At 37.4% G+C, this 22,549-nt stretch overlaps 1 protein-coding gene across 1 annotated transcript in view; it reads right to left on the bottom strand.

Moving 5' to 3' along the window:
- Positions 1 to 1,622: 1,622 nt before the first annotated feature.
- YIPF6 (Yip1 domain family member 6) overlaps positions 1,623 to 22,549 on the bottom strand; it is a 38,208-nt gene continuing 17,281 nt past the window's right edge. The window contains exons 3-7 of the mRNA XM_059157075.1: positions 21,351 to 21,429; positions 11,488 to 11,530; positions 8,686 to 8,811; positions 7,898 to 8,055; positions 1,623 to 6,138 (exon numbers count right to left, since the gene is read on the bottom strand). Coding sequence (XP_059013058.1) covers positions 6,020 to 6,138; positions 7,898 to 8,055; positions 8,686 to 8,811; positions 11,488 to 11,530; positions 21,351 to 21,429 — 525 coding nt within the window. The 3' untranslated portion in view covers positions 1,623 to 6,019. The remainder of the gene's footprint in view (positions 6,139 to 7,897; positions 8,056 to 8,685; positions 8,812 to 11,487; positions 11,531 to 21,350; positions 21,430 to 22,549) is intronic.

Raw genomic sequence — 22,549 nt, 5'->3', positions numbered from 1 at the left:
CGAGTCCCGCATCGGGCTTTCTGCTGAGCAGAGAGCCTGCTTTCCTCTCTCTCTCTCTCTGCCTGCCTCTCTGCCTACTTGTGCTCTCTCTCTGTCAAATAAATAAAATAAAAATCTTTAAAAAGTAGCATGTAGAAATCCACAGCACATAAATAAGATTCATTCCCTCCTCCTCATCTTTGATTCTTTTTCAGTCCTGCTCTTTAGCAACTATACCTGTCAATAAGACTGAAACAGTACATTCTCTCAACATGAATCGCATCTGCAGACTCAAATTTACATTTCTAGCTATGATTTTTACTATACTTAAAACTCATATTTCCAGTTGTTTTTAGGATATGGCCACTTTGATAGCAAACTCAGCAACTCTCCTCAGAACACACCATTCTTCCAGACCCATGGTTAGAAATATATTGGCACTCCTTTCTTCTCTCTACCCTACTTGCAATCCAATTTTTCGATATGTCCTCATTTATTCCTTTATAAGTAACTTTCTTTGAGATAGTCCCCTGCTCCAGAACTTTTGAAAACATCCTATTTCCTACCACAGTACTCACTAATCCTATCACAACTACTCACAATTTCCTACTTTTCAATACTTACCCTCAATGACTTGGTCTCATCTTATCCATCAACTTTATTTCCCAAAGTTAGTTGAATTCATTTCAGTATGCAAGCTATCATTAGAAAAGGGTCAATATTTACATGAAGATCAACTTTCCAATTGTGTTCTTGAGACTGGCTTTATCACCCAAGGCATACTACTTCACTTATTTGAGCCTACCTCCTTAGCTATAAGCTTAGAAGTTTTATCTGCCTTGTAAAGTGAAATATATAAAGGCAGCTAGAAAATTTTCACAACACATTCTGATATGTACAGGACAGTGACACACTTGCACATGTGTAGATACATGGCTTTAGACTTGGCTGCTACCTCTCATCTTTCTTAAATATTCCCTACCATCTGGAATGTCCCCCTCTCCTCTTGGATGATACAAATTCTCCCAATATTTCAAAGACTTTCTCCTATATTCACTGACCATTCTAAGGTTTTATGTGGTACCAAAAATAAGAATCACAATGCATTTCAACTATGAGTGTGCACGGATGGTGAGGAATTTGGTTTTTCCAAGTAGATCATAAACTTAAGGCAGAAACCAGTATTGTCCCCAGAAGATGGGTGAAATCCCAGTTTCCCACCATATTATTAAGCTACCTGATTGATGTGGCTTAGTTTAAGTGGGTAGGTATGATTTTAATTTGGCAAGGAACTAATATAGAAGACTATGGAGTCATAAAACCTGAGTTTGAACCCTGGCTGCACCACTCACTGCAACTCTGGACAATTTATTTAACCTCCCCAAATTCCCAGGTTTCAAAACTTTTAAATAAGGTTAATAACAAAACTTTAAAAGGCGGCTGTGATTAGAAGATACTGTTATAAAGCAGCTAACATAATAACCTGGTGTATATTACTTGCTCAGTAAATGTGATTTAAAATTACTGCCTGTCCAATCCTACACAGCATTCAGTACTGTCTGATGACAATATATTACCTCTGAAAACAGTATGTAGCAAATATCTCTGTGTCTTTCCCCTCAAGAATGGACATGTACAAAATCTCCTTTTCCAGTGTTTTTATTTGCACGTTTAACATTCACAAATCATCTTACAGATTTACTCTTTCCATAGGTTCATTATTTACAGGAAAGATCAGGATTAAAATGGAGTATTGAAGAGAACCAAGAAATTACCAGCAGTGATGGCACAGAGCACAAAGGCTCTGAAGTAAACAGAACAGAGTGAACAAGAGTAGCATGTGGTTACTTCCTACCAGTTGGAACCACTGACCTCATTAAAGCAAAGCCCTTACTCTGTTATTTTCCCCACCTAGTTTAAACCAATTAAAAAAGATTTTTTCTCACACTACTGCTCTCCGAGGTCTTAGAAATATAACTGGTATTATAAGTGACTAGATGCATCCCCTGACTATAAGCACCTGAATAAACAGGTTAAATTTTGATGCACTAATCTTCCCTCTGGGAGAATTAAAATGAAAGAGGCAGAAGTTGGTTGACTCTTAAGACTTTGGGAAAAAGAAGAGGAGCGTGCATGCGTGCATGTGTCAGGTGGGGGAAAGGAGACAAAAGGGGCTGAAGGTGGGGGAAGGCAGGAAACCTAACTCTTTCCAATATACAACTGCTCTTGTGTTTTTCTCAGATGCTAATATAGTGTTCTATTACTCAGGGGGGATAAAAAGAATGAGAGTTATCTATCTCCAGTCAGTTGTAGGGTGTAATGGCTAATGACAGGGAGCATACCCATACCCTGGGAAAAGGGTATATTCATTTCATGTACATAACAATGCAGTTCAAAACTGTGTCCTACTATGCTCCCATTTAGTGTTTTCCTATTTTAAATCAATTTACTGTGTGACCTTGGGCAATTTACTTAACCTTTCTGTGACTCAATTTTCTACTTATAAAATGAGAATTGTAGCACTTTTTGTTACGGAGTAGAGGAGATACATAAAAAGCACTTAAGAATAGTGCCTGGCCAAATCAATAGAGACAGAAAGCAGACTGGTGGTTGCCAGAGGCTGGGGAGAAGGGGAAAAGAAGTAATGCTACTGGATATGGGATTTTACTGGGAGGTGATGAAAATGTTCTAAAATGAGCTAGTGGTGATAATACACAATTATGTGAATATACTGGAAAAAATCACTTAATTGTACATCACTTTAAAAGGATGAATTTTATGGTAAAGTATATCTCAACAAAGCTGTTATAAAAATTCTTAAAAAAATAGAATATTGCCTGGCACAATGTAAGTGCCCAATAAATATTAGCCATTATTAGTAGTAATATTATTGTCATTATTATTACTTAGCCATCTTATGGCCTGAGTAAATCCCTAGAAATTCTTTATTTTCAATAAAAGCCCACAGAATCTAGAAAAGTATTTATAATTTACATACATGAATTAACATTCACAGATTTATCTCTATCCAAACTGTCTCAGAAATTAACAGTCTAATTAAGAATAACAATTTCAGTATCTTACTCTGGAATAAAACAGCTCATGCAATGGATGTCTGATCATATCATTATAGCATGTAGATAAATTCCAATGACTTGACGTCACCCAAGGATTTGAAATGACAGGAGATTTTCATTTTCATCTTTAGGAAGTCCAGGTAGAGTAAGTAGTTTGATTATAAGAAGTATACAATTAAATCTTTAACTACAGGCTTGCTAGCCTTCTAATCACATCTGGGAAATACTTTATAAAAAGACAAATACAGTAAACAGTAAAATGCTGACTGGTCCTATGTCCTGTGACAAGCCCACCTTGCCCAACAACAGAAAAATCCATCACAATAAAAAGATCCTATTCAACTCATGTAATAAGACTCCCAAGAGGCAAAAGACTTGACAATTAATGGTTGACATTTAAGACTACACTGCACATTCAAATACGTTTGCATCAGTTGAGTTTTTATAATCTGAAGAGCAATTATATCCAGTCTTCACCTTTCTATTGCTAAAGAATGTTACAACAGAGGCTCAGTCTCAGAAGTAGGGTCAGCAAATGACAACCCAAGTCAGTGATGCACCACATTCGGCAAGGATGCAGTATATTTGGGTAATGATGCTCATACACTTGAGTTTCAACTAAAGCATGAAACTTCCCAATTCCTAGAACAGGATTTCCTTTGTTAAAATCCCTTTCTCTTCTAGTCCTTCTTTCTATAATTAGCCATGTGCCTTTGCAGCAAACCAGGGAAAGCTGTGTTGAGGGTTATAACTTCCAGATAATCAGGTCTTCTGCCACAGAGAGCAATGCACTTTTTTTGCATATATTAAGAAAATAATCATTTATATCATAAAACTGACCATTCATTTTCAGAAAGATAATCTCCATTTTACCCATCTTCATTTAAATCAAATAAAACCATTCCTTAAATCACCCAAGAGCAAGAGATTAACACACAGAACAAACTGCCTTAACACCCAATATAACCCCCTCCCCACCATAAAACTGCCACCCCTGTTGTAACCTTAAACATTTCTGATCAAAATATTTAGCCTGAGTAAAATTCGGTAGGCAATTCCCTTTTGAAAAACATGATCATTTCTTTAATTTTACATTATAACCACTGGGACAGATAATGAAATAACTTTGGAAAAGAGAAGTTTTTAGTAAAGGTTGGGAAATTTCAGACGATGGAAATTTCAGACGATGATAACTTAAGGACCAATTTCAAAATCAAAGCCAGTTTCAAAATATTGTCTTTACCAATTCAAGACTGAAAAATTGGCTTTGTGCTCAGCAGGTTTATTTTAAAATTTAGAAGAGAAATTAAAATGAATACAAATATATAATAACCAAAACGTCTGGAGAAGGCTGGTATTGAGAGGACCAACTTTGAAATGCTCAGTAATTTAGTGATAACTCCAAGAACCCATTTGTCCTAGTAGTATTCTTGGTTAATCTGGGAATGGACAAAATACGTTTTTAAAATTATATATCCATGTGTAGATAGTCTTTAGATTAAAAAAATGAATAAATATTTAGATTCCATGATAAAGAAAAACCATGGAATAAATTCCTATCTTTAACAATGAATGTTTTCAGCCTGACTCCTAATCTTTTGTCTATTAAGAGTTCTTCAATGTGCAATTTATAGATGGCAGCAGTTCATATTACCCTAAAGGAATATGTTTAGCTTCGAATCAGCCTTTCCAGACACTCTGCTCCCTGAAAAGCCTTCACACTTGTGTGTATAAATAGCTGAGAATACAAGTAGGTGCACATGTGCAAAAAAAAGTACTCGTCTAAAGAAAAGCTAAGCAGCTTTACAAATATAGTCTAAAACCAAGAATATAAATTGCTATTCCCCAACACAAAAAGCACAACTAATGAAAAAACTGCTAAGCCCACTATGAAGAGGTGGCAGCTGTAAACCCATGGCATCCAACGTCATGCTCTAAGCATCTAGCTGTTCTGTGAACCAGCCATCAGAACGCTAAATCCGTCCATGTGCATGGGGTTAAATGCAGGCTTCTGATTTAGCTTTACTTTCTAGTTAAAGTCCAGACTACACAGAATAACGAGGGCTTCCTTAGAGCTATGCTGTGTCCAAAATGCCTCAATCTACCCTGAAGAACAAGTGCCCAAATGATAATATGCATTAAGGGCCTACTGATCTAAAATTCTTGAGGTCTCCCACTTGGATAAGTTCAAGCACTGGTCCACCAAGAGCTTCAATGACAGGAAAATTACATATTGACTACGAACAGCTTGCATATTCAGAGCTAGGGAGCAAGATTTAAAAACTAGAGTGTCAATGAGGTACTGTTAATAAGCATGGTGGAAAGGGAACCATACAGAACAACTAAAGAAGCTGATTCTTTACCTGTCCTTCGCTTTTTTAGAAAGCAACAAGTGCAGAATTTTCTCCAGTCAAAATCTGAATACTGGTTAATGCATGTTTTCTCCTCTGCAATTATGAAGCCCCTTCCCAACCTCTGTCATTGCCTTTTTAAGCCTAAGAAAGAAATAAAACAAAATGGATAGACTACCCATTCCTATGTATGAAAAGAGAGGCATATTCTAATAGTCATAAGGCAATGTGTTTAAGATCCGCACCTGAACTGGTATTCTCAAAACTGAAAATACAGCAGTTAATTCCACTCAACTTGCAGGATGCATTCATGTGCTTCCCAAATCATTGGCTGTCACTTGAATGGACCACAGTGACCCTATCACGCCTTAAGGCAGCACTATACTGCATATACTACATATTTTAAAGAAATAACATCAAGAGGCAAAGGACAGCCTTTCAAACATCAGTTCCTTATAAGCAGTGATGGTGCTTTATGGCTCCCTTTTAATATCCTCACATACCAAATACCTCCAAAATTACACAAAAGAGGGCCAGAGGGAAAGCTCCATGGTGAATTGCATCTTTCAGATGAGCTTTCAATTCACTGGTTTTTAATTTCCATTTCCTGATTTACTGAGGAGTGAATGTGAGAATCATCCAACTGATGACAAAATAGAACAAGAAAACAGGATAAATGGCCAGGGCTTTGCGGTTTGGAGGCTGGCTATCGGCAAGAAAAGCTGTAGAGGCTAAACAAAACAAACAAAACAAAATGGAATCTTTAATATAAGATTGTCACAGCCACTAACATTTACTATACTTTAATGTGCTTGGCCTAGTCTGGAACACAGAATTACACAAAAAGTTCAGTTATATTTGTGACCTTTGGGGAAAAACGCATTCTGCGGCATAGTTTTTCCAGACAGTTGAGAGCTACTTGTTTCCAATACTAAACTCTGAAAGTTGTCAACCATTTCACATGAAAATCTTTCTAAAAGGGGCTTCCTAACCTTTTCTGAGAAGTTACTGACCTGTGATGAATACACTGAGAAAAATGTCTAAGGCGAGTTGCTCCTATGGCAAATGGCCTCATACTGCTATGCTTCTTGAGTAATTGTTATCATTATTCAGTTATTGGCTCTTTTAGATGTTATTCTTGTCCACCCAGGAAATGAGACTCAACCTTTCACACATCTGATCATCCGTTGCAGGCAATCTTTCCTGAGCAACCATCACATATCCTCCCATTGCAGGCAGAACTGCCCACGTACATCCTCTGTGTCCCCACCATACCCTGCACACACTTCCATCTCCCACCTGGGACACCTATTGCCCTTAAGTGTTTACATGTCTGGCTGCTCCACTATGTTATGAACTCTGAGGATAGAGACTGTGCCTAGCACAATGCCTGACACACAGTTTGTGCTCAAGAACTATCTGCTGAATTAGAAAATGGAATGCTTATAGGAGCCTCTCTCTCTTCTAAGATTCTACTTCCTGAACAGCTATAAGCCTGGACACCAGATATTCACAACTACAAGTATGGTAAGTTATCAGACGCTAAGTGAGGGAATGAGGGGGTTCTCCATGGGTAAAGCACTCGAGCTTAACACACAGTCTTTATAATATTAATTCTGGCATTCTCAGACTGTATTTTTGGATTACTTCTTGGATTTTAACCATGTTCCAGAGCAAATGTGTATGTTAATGCACTTAAAAATATTAGGCAGTCTGTCTATCCCATGAAGTAAGAAGCCAGTGAGCAGTTCTAGTTGAAGGTAGAATTTTAGGAATGCAAAAACAATGAGCACATAGCATTCACTGCCACCACTATAGGCTCTTCCTAATTTTTGGCAGAATTTTCTACTGAAGCAGAAATGTACTACATGATAATACTCATAACAACCTATACTGGGAGGTAGTATAATACAGTTCTAAACAGGTGTGTCACCTGCTTGGGTTTGAAACATAATTCCCCTATTCACTAGTTATGTGTCCTAGGGCAAGTGTTTTAACCTCACTGGGTCTGTTCCTCATATGTAAAAAAAGGGACTAAGAATACTACTTTTTATTTGAGTTATAAGGGTTAAGTGAGATAATACATATAAAGCACTCACAACAGTGCTTGGCCTAGAATAAGCAATCTGTAAATGCTGGCTACTATTCTTATCATGATTAATTTGTTAGGAAAAGGCCCAAGTCATTTCTCAAGTCACCTATGCCTCCTATATGTTAGGATCTGAGCTAGATCTAGTATAATCTCCTTTCCTGACCCTATCAATTATTTAAGAATAAAAAAGAAAGAATATGACCCTCTGTATCTCACAAGGCCAGATATCCAACTCTGATAAGATGTTGCCTACTTGGAGAAGAGGGTTCTGTGGATGATACTGGCAAGAATCCTATCACTCTCATATGACTCAGGAGTTACACTGCACCTCATCTGGTTGTCATCTCTAACTCATGTTTTTGTATGCTTTGCTACTGTAGAGATAAGTACATTCTTACCTACTATAGACCAGGCAAACATCACGATCACCACAAAAAAACGGACCATGAAGTTTATAGGTCCTGGCTCGGCCAAAAGCACCAACCGGCAAACCAGCATTGCCACCGTCAAGGGAAGTATACAGTAACCCAGCACACAGAGGCTCTGAAAAAAAGATCTAAAAAATAACATACATCTTTAAAGATCATAAATATAGTTGATCTGTATCATGATATGGCTTATTTCACAGGTTTCTATATACGTAGATTGTTACCTTCCTTCAAATATGTAATACCTATACCCTAAGATTCATTCTATAAGGAGGCTTCTGTATTAAGCATAAGCTTTAATTTTTCTCTCCCTCTACTCTTTCTCCCTTCCTCTCAAACTCCTTGAGAGTCAACCACCTAAGGTACCAGATGATCTACTCTAATTCCTAGAGATTTCCTTCTCCCGATGAACTTCTAAGATAGTGGTTCTTAATCTTTTCTAGTTTAAAGACCTAGTTGAGAATTTGTTGGAAGCTATGGACCATCTCCTCCACAAAATGGACATAATCTTCTAACACAAAAAAAGTCTCCACATGATTTCAGGAGCTGGAGAGAGCATCTGAAGCTTATCACAGGACCCTAGATAATTTAAGGTAAGTTAAACTAGGTGATCTCTTTTCGGTGGGTTTAAGAGAATTTCTCTTTAGCCCTCATTTATTTTCATTTTTCTTTAAAAAAATACCTAACTAGCCAGACTTCCTTAAAAGTCTAAGATATGCTATCTGGCAAGGCAAAAAGTACATTTTAATAATACTCACATGTTTCCTCCAAGAAGTTTTGAGTTGAGGGTGATGGTAACTGCACCAAACCAGACAATGACAAACACTTCTGCAAACTGGGGTCCTCCATCCTTTTCACTATCTATAGAGCTTCTTTGAAGCATTCTGTGAGAAGGAAATGGCATGAGAATTGCTTCATCTTTTATTTACGGCAATAAAGTTAAAGCAAACTTTGAATCAGAGAGCTGTCCTAAACCTCACCTGAAGATCTATAATATATAGGTTGTACGAAAGCAAGACGTCAGAAATATTTGGTATGGCTCCCTTATTTCCAATTCCAAATGCCTCAGGACTGCATGGGTCACCACATCTGGCCTTGCTGGGATGTGTAAATGGATTACTGAAGACGTTTTTGGTTAAGCAGAGGTTAAAAACTGAAGGGTCAAATGTGGCTCACAGACATGGAGTTATTAGTCCATACAAGATTTAAAATGGGTTTCAATTCAAGTGATAATATTTTAAAATTGGGAGGTTTCACTTAAAAATACATATTTCTGGATTTTCTTAAAAAACCTGAAGAATTTCTAACAGTGGGCCTACGTTCCTACATGGCAACAACTGGGAGCAGTTGACTGACATAGCAGCAGGTCCCTTCACAAGGGGCTTCAGGTCACCAAATCATGTACACATTCAGGTTACTTCTCTACCCCTTAGATACATTTGCATTTATAATCCTTCAGTTAAGGCTTTAGTTCTGACATTTATTTATTATTTTTTAAAATTTTATTTATATGAGAGAGAACAGAGCAAAAGAGAAAAAAAATGAGCTGGGGTGGGGCAGAGGGAGAGGGAGAAACAGGCTACCTGCTGAGCAAGGAGCACGACTGGGGACTAGATGCCAGGACCCAGGGATCATAAGCTGAGCCCAAGGCAGACACTTAACTGATTGAGGCACCCAGGCACCCCTAGTTCTGACATTTCAGAATGGAAAGAGTCTATAAACCTATCTAGTTTATTTTTTTGAATCAAAACACAGATTATTACTAAAAGACTTCACTTTAAAATGGGGTAGTTCAAAAAAAATGGGGTAGTTCAGCAGGCACTGATATATCTTCTCTTTGTCTAAGAATTCTACAAACTTTTGAATTGTGGACTAGAACACTTGGACTGAATGTTATTTTTTTCCAGTAACACCAAACTCACAACCTCTTTTAGTAAGTCTTGCCCTGCTATGCTGCTTGCCAGGGCAGGCTTCCGTATTCTATACCTGTATGTACTCCATTCTGAGTCCTAACAATCCGATGCAAGGAATGCTGGCACTGATCACTTGTTGTCTGGAATCTCTACTGCTTTCGCCTGGTATGAAGAGAGAACATTAATGGGCCTCGAAGGCAGGAGATCCAGAAAGTGATCCAAGTTTTGTCATTAGGTATGCTAACTAGAGTACATCACTGGATGTCTTGAGATTCCAGTTTTCCTCTCTGCAAATAAATTGGGCTAAACTACATAATCTCTAATGTTAATCTTTTAAAACTTAAAAAGCATATGTTCAGTCATTCTAATATAAACCTGTCCATCAACGCACTGGAGTATTGCCCTTGATGTGGTTATTAAAGGCGTAAGAAACAGCACTCTACATTACTGCCTAAATTACCAGATGTTTAATTCTCATTGAAAAATGGGCTGAGAGGGGTGCCTGGGTGGTTCAGTGGGTTAAGCCTCTACCTTCAGCTCAGGTCATGATCTCAGGGTCCTGGGATTGAGCCTTGCATCAGACTTTCTGCTCAGCAGGGAGCCTGCTTCCCTCTCTCTCTCTCTGCCTGCCTCTCTGCTTACTTGTGATCTCTCCCTCTGTCAAATAAATAAATAAAATCTTTTTAAAAAATGGGCAGAGAAGCCATTAAGAAATTTGTTCAGTTTAGAATCATAAAAAGTCAAGCCTAGAAGGGATCCTCAGCCATCTCCTTTTATAGATATGGAAAAGGAGACCCAGAGGGGTTAGGTGGGCAGAGATGTAAAATAATCACAGAGGAAGACAGTGGGCAGTCAAGGAAACCTAAGGTTGAATCCCAAGTCTACCACTGATTGTGTGATCTCGGTTCAGTCCCCATTCTCTTTGAACCTAAGCTTGTTTGTCAAAAAAAGAAAATAATATTCTTGCTATGAGGATAAAATAAAGAGAAGGTATTTAAAAGTTTTCTGTAAATAGGAAAAAAAATAATTATACACATTTTGGTTCTAAGTAGTCCAAAATTGCTCTGGTGATAGCACAGTCAGGATGAGAACCCAGAAGTGAATCCTAATGCAGTATTTTTTCCACACTACCAATGGTTATATTCCCCTCTCCAATGGAACTATGCTCTCCTGTCCTCTCCCTTTATGTCAATGTGTATGGAAAGCCTAACACTTTAAAGTATGATCTTTCTTTGAACTTGAACACTTCTACTCTTCCTAATTTATTCTCATTCTCATTCATATTATTAAGATTTAAGAAGAATTAGGTTTACAAATAAACAGTACTTAAACCTACAAATATTTAATTCACTTAGTTTACTGATGGAGAGGTGCATGAGAGTAAACAAATGTCATTTCAAGAGAAATGGCTAAACAGGCTAAGAAGTTATTGGTAAAGAGAGAGGAGAATAATTTTCACATCTTTAATTATATCACTCTTTGAATTGATCTGGAAAACTACTTGACTTTTTAGACTGAAATCATAAGGAGTACAATATATCATAGATATCCTAAATAAAATATTCAAAATTTCCTTCAATTTTGAAACTCCACACAAGAAAGTATAGTCTATCTCAAATTGCAGAGGAAGGAAATGTAAGTACTTACAATGCAAGTGTCACACAAAGGATCAAAGGGCCCCACAGATCCCCTACAAGGCAAGAAAAAAACCAGAAGACTGTTAAACAACTATGTAGTATTTTCTATCTTTATTCCAATTATCTACCTCTCCCACTCTTGGAATTCAGACATCAAGGCTCTTTCTGTCTGCCCAAGCCTACCCAACCTCTCCTACCCCTCTACCTGCCCTCCCTGCCCCCTGATTCTGAATGCCCTTCTTCATATATCCTTTCAATTTTGTTGACTTCATAGACCACAAATCACCCCTCTTCCACCTATTAAGCCACATTCCAACATGCTATAAAGACCAATGGGCCAGAGGTCAAAAGACTTAGGTGCCCCATCCTCAGAAAGACTAGAGCCAAGTCACTCCATCAAACTGAGACTACATTAGTATAATCAAGTTCACCTCAAGAATATGAGAAATGAAGCGGAGAAGGAAGTGACTTCCCCACATATATATGTAATAGTTAGGTATGGAAGTGGGACCAGAACCTCAGTCTTCTGAGTCCTACTCCAAAGTTCTTTCCACTCTGCCACACTGCTTCCCTTTCAAAATTATTACACTGAACTAGTATGGAACTGCTGTTTGTATAGGTGAGAAAACAAGTCTATATTGGTAATTTCATAAGGTCAAACCTTAGCAAATAACAGGCAACTTTTAGAAAAGTATAAAAGGCTCTGCCAACATCAGGTCTAAGCACAGTGGTTCTCAATTAATAGCTGTTAGGTAAATTCATCATCCAACAGTTCAGTAACATACAGCTTACAAAAAAATTAACCTTCCCCAACAAAAATGAAAAAAGATACATATACCATTTCTAACTTTCACTTCTTACGTACATAACTTTAAAGAAGTATGCATATGTACATATTTACATTTTTTTCCCACATTATATAAGTAATTTTGACACCACTGTGGAAAGTTTGGAAAAGGTATAAAGAAAAATCATAATCCTACCACTCTGATAAAATACTGTTTTTCTTGTTAAATTTTTGAACTTATCAACTAAAAAAGTAAATTCAAGTACAACTGATACTAATACACATTTAAAAAAATACACTTAAGGGGCGCCTGGGTGGCTCAGTGGTTTGGGCTGCTGCCTTCTGCTCGGGTCTTGATCTCAGGGTCCTGGGATCGAGCCCCGCATCGGGCTCCCTGCTATGCGGGAAGCCTGCTTCCCTCTCTCTCTCTCTCTGCCTACCTCTCTGCCTACTTGTGATCTCTGTCTGTCAAATAAATAAATAAAATCTTTAAAAAAAATACACTTAAGTTTTTCTTAATTCATAAAAAGTCTGAAATAGTTAAAACTATTTTTTTATTTTAGTAGAATATTAGTAGAATATATATATATATTCTACTAAAATAAGAAAAATATATATATATATATATCTCACAAAATTTGCCATTTTAGTCACTTCTAAGTGTACAAGCTTTGGGTACATTCACTGTTTTACAAACCTTGTATCATCCATCTCCAGAACTTTTTCATCTTCCTAAACTAAAACTCCAACCCTATTTCCCACTTAACCTCCAGCAATCATCATTTTACTTTGTATCAGTTCAACTACTCTAGGAACCTACTAGAAGTGAAAAACAATATGTCCTTTTGTGACTGGCTTATTTTACTTAGCGCAATGTCTTCATAGCTCATCCATGTTGTAGCATGGATCAGAATTTTACTCCTTTTTAAAACTGAGTCATAGTCCGTTAGTATATGGTATATGTCATGGTGTGTATACCACAACTTATCTATCCATCCATTCACCTTTTGGCTATTGTGAATAAGGCTGCTATGAACATGGCTGTGCAAATATCTGCTTGAGTTCCTGCTTTCAATTTTGGGGTATATACCTAGAAGTGGAATAAGTGGATCATACAGTAATTCTATGCTTAATTTTCTGAGGAACCATCATGCCATTTTGCACAGCAGCTGCACCATTTCACATTCCCATTAGCAATGCAAAAGGGTTCTAATTTCTCCACATCCTCACCAATAATTGTTATTTCTATTTCTTTGATAATGGCTATCCTATTGGGTGTGGAGTGATACAGCATTGTGGGTTTTTTTAAGTCATGATTTTTTTCCTTAACACTTTGCCAAGGGCTATGCTAACAGGGCAGGGCAGAAGTACAAATTTGGGCCATGACTAACTTACCCTTTGTGCCAGCCTATCTGTCTATCCCCACAAGGTCTGGAAATGGACTTTAACACATGACATAGCTAATCATCATCACTAATAAGCAAAATAACACACTGGTTCTGCATTGCCACTAAAGCAAACTTGTTTTGGACTGAGCCACATCAGCAGTTGAAAGGGTATCCTTACACCTGGGCGAGTAGTGGTAGAATGGAAAGAAAATGAACTTGAAAACTGGGTTCTAGTCCTGCCTGTGTCATCCTAACCAGACTCTTAGCTTCTCTGAGACTCATTTTCTTCATCTGTAAAACAGGACCAATAATTCCTACTTCACAGGGTTGTTGTTAAGGATTAAAAAAGATTGTGTGTGTGTGTGTGTGTGTGTGTGTGTGCACGCGCGCGTGCAGGAGGGCATGGCACTAGAGTTAACAGTTACCATTTATGGTGCAACTATCAAATGTCACATGCTGTGAGAGGTGGTTGATATGTATTACCTCTAAGCCTCACCAGCAGATATACATTATTATCTCCTCTTTAACAGAGAAAGAAACTTGAGCCTCAGAAAAGTTAACTGTCTTATTCAAGATCACACAGGTAGTAATGGAACCATGATTCAAACCCAGATCTGTCCATGCTCTTTCCACTACATACCAGTAGTAACAAATCATGTCAGCTCTAACCCACCGTGTACTATGTTAAGAAAGATTCTGATGCTGCATCCATGTGCCACACGTTGGCATCCCTACATTATAGCTGAACTGCTGCCCAAATAGAAGGTGCACTCATGTACATCATTGTCACTATTCTCAAACAACTGATTCAATTTTTCTGATAAAGGGTATTATGAAAGCAAATATAAAAGGTCTAATGATTTTAATAATAAATTCTAAATAGACCATAATTTATTGCAAAAACTGTTTTGATAGTCCTCTTGGTCAAAAAAACATAGTCATCAGACTAAGTAATAGTTCTGCAAATAGAAATGTCAATAAAGATACTATTAATTTGTTAATCCTGGGCTGTTATTCTAATTTAATATTGAAACATTTTGCCTTTCCCTTGGAGATTGTCAGCTCAGGTCGAATAAAGTCCCTATGTGCTTATAGCTTCCAAAACTGTTTGTTTTTTCCAATGGCAGATAGAGATATACCGTCTATAGAGAGAGGCAAGATGGCAGAGGAGTAGCAGACTGAAACAACATCACATCCCAGGAGTTCAGCTATATAGGTCCAATTATTCCGAACACCTAAAAACTCAACAGGAGATAGAAGAGAAGAAGAGCAGCAATTCTAGGAACAGAAAATTGACTAATTTCTGAAAGGTGGGACATGCAGAGAAGGAAATCCGATGTGACAGGGAAGGTAGGCCATGAGAGGAAGGTCCAGCTCCTGGAAAGCAGTGCAGCAGTGGAGCACAAAATCAGAATATTTAGAAGTCTGCTCCACTGATGGAAATCACTCCAGAGGCTAAGTAGGGGTGGAGCCCTCATGGGACAGTGTGCTCTCAGGTCCCACGGGGTCACAGAAAGATTGAGGGTGTCTGAGTGTGACACAGCTGCCAGGTATTGGAGCGGGGAAGCCAATTACAGAGCCAAAAGAGTGAGCTTTCAGATCAGGATTACCTTAAACCATGATCCAAGACACAGTCGGGCTACAGCTCTTTGAGCAGGGCAACACAAGTGGCAGAGCCAGGGAGACTACCTTCCTGCTCTGGGAGGAGCAGCTCGGCAGGAATCTGTTGGGTTTGGAGACTCCAAAAGGGGCCATGCACCAGAGAAAGAAATGCTCGTCACAGACCGGGTGAGCTCGGAGTGTGGCCGGAGACCAGGGAGACAGGAGCGACTGACTGCCTATCTCTGAGGGCACACTGAGGAGTGGGGCCCCAAGCTCTCAGCTCCACCAGGCCAGAGACTGGGAGGCCACCGTTTTCATCCCTGTCCTCCAGAGCTCTGTGGAAAGCGATCAGGGAACAAAAGCTACTGAGAGTGAACCCGAGCAGATTACTTAGGCCAGTCCCTGGCAAGGAGGTGCAATTACACCTCGGGCAAAGACATTTGAGAATCACTGCAACAGGCTCTTCCCCCATAAGATTAGCAAGAACATCCAGGCAAGACCAAGCTCACAGGTGGCTCAAGGAGAACAGCAGAACTCCAGAGCTAGGGGAAAGCAACACAGAGAATTCACGGCTTTTCCCCCATGATCCATTCCTTTTGCAAAGTTAATTTCTTTTATTTTTTTTCTTATTCTATTTTTTAACTTCTCCTCTTTCCTCTTTTAGCGTTTTTTTAACTAGTTTATCTTAACAATAGCTTTCTAAAAACGATCTTTATAAACCCTCAATATTATAGTTGTTTTTTATCCCTTCACTGTATTTAACCTTCCTTTTTGTATACACATAGGTTTTTTCTTTATTCTAAAAAATTTGGGGACACAATTTCTTCTAATAGATCAAAATATACCCTAATCTAGCACATGGCTTTGTTCTAGTCTCCAGCATGAGCACATTCCTTCCTCTTTTTTTTCTTTTTCCAACCAACTTATCTTATCAATTCCTTTTTTAGAATTTTTTTTTAAATTTTCATCTTTACAGTCACATGCCATCCCTTCATTGTGTTTACCCTTATATTTATGTACCCTTACATATATAACTTTTTCTTTCTTTAAAATTTTGGGAGGTAGTTTCTTCTAAGATACCAAAATCAAGTGAGTGGCTCTGTTCTATTCACCAGTCATTCATATATATATATATATATATATATATATATATATATATATAATTTGTTTTTATTTTAAATTTTTATCTTTTTCCCCCTTTCTTCTCCTGCCAGTTTTAGGATCTCTTCTGATTTGGTTAGCATGCATTTTTCTGGGGTCTCTGCCACACTTTTAGTGTTTTATTCACTTGTTCATATATTCTTATCTGGAAAAAATGAAAAGGCAGAAAAACTCACCACTAAAAAAAGAACAAGAGGCAGTACCAATGACTAGGGACCTAATTAATATGGACATTGGTAATAAGTCAGAACTAGAGTTCAGAACAACGATTCTCAAGGTGATAGCCGGACTCAAAAAAGGCATGGAAGATATTAGAAAAACCCTGCCTGGAGAAATAAAAGCCCTTTCTGGAGAAATAAAATAACTAAAATCTTACAACACTGAAATCAAAAAAGCTATTAATGAGGTGCAATAAAAAAATGGAGGCTCCTACTGCTAGGATGAATGAGGCAGAAGAGAGAATTAGTGATATAGAAGACCAAATGACAGAAAATAAAGAAGCTGAGCAAAAGAGAGACAAACAACTACTGGACCACAAGGGGAGAATGAGAGAGATAAGTGATACCATAAGAAGAAACAACATTAGAATAATTGGGATTCCAGAAGAAGAAGAAAGAGAGAGGGGAGCAGAAGGTATATTGGAGCAAATTATTGGAGTGAATTTCCCTAATAGGGCAAAGGGAATAAGCATCAAAATCCAGGAGGTGCAGAGAACCTTCCTCAAAATCAATTAAGAATAGGTCCACACCCCATCATCTAATAGTAAAATTTATAAGTCTTAGTGACAAAGAGAAAATCCTGAAAGCAGGATTAAAGATTTAAAAAAAAAATTTAAAGATTTTAAGTCAAACACTATACAGAGATAAGGAAGGACACTATATCATACTCAAAGTGTCTGTCCAACAAGAAGATCTAACAATATTAAATATCTATGCCCCTACCATAGGAGCAGCCAACTATATAAACCAATTAATAACAAAATCAAAGAAATATATCGACAATAATACAATAATAGTAGGCAACTTTAACAACCCCCTCACTGAAATAGATGGATCATCCAAGGAAAAGAGCAACAAGGAAATAAAGGGATTAAATGATACAATGAACCAGATGGACATCAAAGATATCTTCAGAACATTCCATCCCAAAGCAACAGAATATACATTCTTCTCTAGTGCACATGGAACATTCTGCAGAATAGATCGCATCCTGGGTCACAAATCAGGTCTCAACTGGTACCAAAAGATTGGGATCATTCCCTGCATATTTTCAGATCACAATGGCCTGAAGATAGAACTCAATCATGAAAGCAAAGTTGGAAAGAACTGAAATACATGGAGGCTAAAGAGCATTCTACTAAGGAATGAATGGTTTAACCAGGAAATTAAAGAAGAATTGAAAAAATTCATGGAAATAAATGATAACAAAAACACAACCGTACAAAATCTGTGGGACACAGCAAAGGCAGTCCTGAGAAGAAAATATATAGCAATACAAGCCTTTCTCAAGAAACAAGAAAAGTCTGAAGTACACAACCTAATCCTATACCTAAAGGAGCTGTAGAAAGAATAGCAAAGAAAGCCTAAACCAGCAGGAGAAGAGAAATAATAAATATCAGAGCAGAAATCAATGAAATAGAAACCAAAAGAACAGTAGAACAAATCAACGAAACTAGGAGCTAGTTCTTTGAAAGAATTAGTAAGATTGATAAACCCTGGCCAGACTTAACAAAAAGAAAAGAGAAAGGACCTAAATAAATAAAATCATGAATGAAAGAGGAGAGATCACAATCAACACCAAAAAACTACAAACACTTAGAAGAACATATTATGAGCAACTATACACCAGCAAATTTGACAATCTGGAAGAAATGGATGCATTCCTAGAGACCTATAAACTGCCAAAACTGAACCAGGAAGAAATAGAAAACCTGAGCAGACCCATAACCAGTAAGGAGATTAAAGAAGTCATCAAAAATCTCCCAACAAATAAGAGCCCAGGGCCAGATGGTTTCCCAGGAGAATTCTACCAAACATTTAAAGAAATATTAATACCTAATCTCCTAAAACTGTTCTAAAAATAGGAATGGAAGGAAAACTTCCAAACTCATTTTTTGAGGGCAGCATCACCTTGACCCCAAAACCAGACAAGGATCCCATTAAAAGGAGAATTGCAGACCAAAATCCTTGATGGACACAGATGCGAAAATTCTCACGAAAATACTAGCCAATAGGATCCAACAGTACATTCAAAGGATTATTCACCATGACCGAGTGGGACTTATTCCAGTGCTGCAAGGTTGGTTCAACAGCCACAAGTCAATCAATTTGATAAAATACATTAATAAAAGAAAGAACAAGAACCATATCATACTCTCAATAGATGCTGAAAAAACATTTAACAAAGTACAGCATCCCTTCCTGATCAAAACTCTTCAAAGTGTAGGGATAGAGGGCACATACCTCAATATTTATCAAGCCATCTATGAAAAACCCACCGCAAATAACATTCTCAATGGAGAAAAACTGAGAGCTTTTCCGCTAAGGTCAGGAACATGGCAGGAATATCCATTATCACCACTGCTGTTCAACAGAGTACTAGAAGTCCTAGCCTCAGCAATCAGACAACAACAACAACAAAAATTAAAGGCATCCAAATCGGCAAAGAAGAAGTCAAATCATCACTCTTTGCAGATGATATGATACTATATGTGGAAAACCCAAAAGGCTCCACTCCAAAACTGCTAGAACTTGTACAGAAATTCAGTAAAGTGTCAGGATATAAAATCAATGCTCAGAAATCAGTTGCGTTTCTATACACCAACAGCAAGACAGAAGAAAGAGAAACTAAGGAGTCAATCCCATTTACAATTGCACCCAAAACCATAAGATACGTAGGAATAAACCTAACCAAAGAGGCAAAGAATCTATACTCAGAATACTATAGTGTACTCATGAAAGAAATTGAGGAAGACACAAAGAAATGGAAAAACGTTCCATGCTCATGAATTGGAAGAACAAATACTGTGACAATGTTTATGCTACCTAAAGCAATCTACACATATAATGCAATCCCTATCAAAATACCATCAACTTTTTCAAAGAAATGGAACAAATAATCCTAAAATTTACATGGAACCAGAAAAGACCTCAAATAGCCAAAGGAATATAGAAAAAGAAAACCAAAGTTGGTGACATCACAATTCCAGACTTCAAGCCTCTATTACAAAGCTGTCATCATCAAGAGAGTATGGTACTGGCACAAAAACAGACACATAGATCAATGGAACAGAACAGAGAGCCCAGAAATAGATCCTCAACTCTATGGTCAACTAATCTTCAACAAAGCAGGAAAGAATGTCCAATGGAAAAGAGACAGTCTCTTCAACAAATGGTGTTGGGAAAATTGGGCAGCCACAAGCAGAAAAATGAAATTGGACCATTTCCTTACACCACACACGAAAACAGACTCAAAATGGATGAAGGACCTCAATGTGAGAAAGGAATCCATCAAAATCCTTGAGGAGAACACAGGCAGCAACCTCTTCGACCTCAGCCGCAGCAACTTCATCCTAGAGACATTGCCGAAGGCAAGGGAAGCAAGGGCAAAGATGAATTCTTGGGACTTCATCAAGGTCAAAAGGTTTTGCACAGCAAAGAAACAGTTAACAAAACCAAAAGAAAACGGACAGAATGGGAGAAGATATTTGCAAACGACATATCAGATAAAGGGCTAGTATCCAAAATCTATAAAGAACTTATCAAACTCAACACCCAAAGAACAAATAGCCTAATCAAGAAATGGGCAGTGGACATGAATAGACATTTCTGCAAAGAAGACATCCAGATGGCCAACAGACACATGGAAAAATGCTCACCATCACTCGGCATCAGGGAAATACAAATCAAAACCACAATGAGATACCACCTCACACCAGTCAGAATGGGTAAAATTAACCATTCAGGAAATGACAGATGCTGGCGAGGATGGGGAGAAAGGGGAACCCTCCTATATTGTTGGTTGGAATGCAATCTGGTACAACCACTATGGAAAACAGCATGGAGGTTACTCAAAAAATTAGAAATAAAGCTACCCTATGACCCAGTAATCGCACTACTGGGTATTTACCCTAAAAATACAAATGTAGTGATTTTGAAAGGGCATGTGCACATGAATGTTCATAGCAGCAGTGTCCACAATAGCCATATTATGGAAAGAACCTAGATGTCCATCAACAGATGAATGGATAAAGATGTGGTATATATGCACAATGGAATACTATGCAGCCATCAAAAGAAATGAAATCTTGCCATTTGCAACAATGTGAATGGAGTTAGAGGGTATTATGCTGAGCGAAGTAAGTCAATCAGAGAAAGGCAATTATCATGTGATCTCTTTGATATGAGGAATTTGAGAGGCAGAATGGGGGGGATTTGTGGTTAGGGAAAGGAAAACGAAACAAGATGGGATTGGGAGGGAGACAAAACATAAGAGACTCTAAATCTCATGAAACAAACTGAGGGTTGCTAGGGGGGCAGGAGGTATGGAGAAGGTGGCTGGGTTATGGACATTAGGGAGGGTATGTGATTTGGTGTGTACTGTGAAGTGTGCAAGCCTGATGATTCACAGACCTGTTCCCCTGGGACAAATAATACATTATACTTTAATAAAAATAATTAATAAAACAAAAACAAAAGCAAACAAAAAAAGATATACTGTCTATATTTATTGAAGATGATACATTACACAAAATCTTCCAATCTCTGAAATTCAATTCTAAATGTTTAAATTCTTCCAAAACGTTCATTTACATATTCTTTTATATATTTTTCATTTTGCAAAATGCCAGTTTTCTTATCACAGAAATGTAGCCACATAACGTATTTGATAAGGTACATTGAAAAACAGCAAATCCTCAAAAAACTATATACTTACAATCTCTCAACAGAGTATTACTTTTCCTTGGGTACAAAACATGCATGAATTTTTTCCCAACAGCTTTTAGATCACGCATCTGAAAGACATAAGCAACTTGTAGTGTCCTGACCAAGTTACGAAGTAGTCCCCTCACTTAATTTGCTCAAATTTATTTTAACCTCCTAGGTTCACTGAATTTGGGAACTACAATGTCAGTTTAACACCTTCACTATACAAACAGAAAGGTAATGTATTTCTACTAACTTTTAAAAAATTTACTTAAATTCAATTAATTAATATAAAATGCATAATCATTTCAGAGTTAGAGGTCAGTGATTCATCAGTCTTATATACTACTCAGTGCTCTATTAACTTTTTAATTAAGTCCTTAAGCCAACATTTAACTCTTTACCACATACACCTGTTCTGTTTTGATTTTTAAAGCTCTGTAAAGGAGAAACACAGCTGTACCAATATGTTACTTAAAGAAACTAAAATAATGTAACTATTAAAATCTACTCTGCAACACATGGCATCTGACTTTCAGTTCATAACTGATGAAGTCCTAAGGGCCAATGAGCCTGCTCCCTAACAACCATATTATACAGAATAAAACAAATTAATTTCCAACATTCCCAATTTAACTGGTAAATGAATCCTAGAAGCAAGATTTTTAAAGATCAAGACAGCTGAGGCGCACCTGGGTGGCTCAGGTAATGATCTTACAGTCCTGGGATCAAGCCCCCTGTTGGGCTTCCTGCTCAGCAGGGTGTCTGCTTCTCCTTCTCACTCTCCCTCTCCCCCACCCTGTTCAATCTCCTCTCTCTTTCAAAAAATAAATAAATAAAACTTTTAAAAAATCTAGACATTTGTAAAAGAGTACAGCAATATAAATATAACCTGTCAAATATAGTTGAGATAATTCTGTCCTAATTTTTTCACCTATCAATTTATTCATGTAATTAATAGTTCTTTATGAATATATTAACAAATGTTTAGTATTCCATCCCATAGATATAACACAATTTACTTAACTGAAATCCCTTCTGTTGTTCAATTTACCCTTATTATAAGGAATGCTGTAATAAACATCTTTGTATATTAATATTCTTCTGTATTTTGAAAAATATATTTTTTTAAATTCCATATACCCTATGTGGAGCAGAATGACCAGCTTAAAAATATTCGAACATTGTAAGATTCTTAATACTCATTAC

Source organism: Mustela lutreola, chromosome X (genome assembly GCF_030435805.1).
Source record: "Mustela lutreola isolate mMusLut2 chromosome X, mMusLut2.pri, whole genome shotgun sequence".
Taxonomy (NCBI): Eukaryota; Metazoa; Chordata; class Mammalia; order Carnivora; family Mustelidae; genus Mustela; species Mustela lutreola.
The sequence above is the reverse complement of the archived record's forward strand: the minus strand, read 5'-3'. Positions and strand labels throughout refer to the sequence as shown.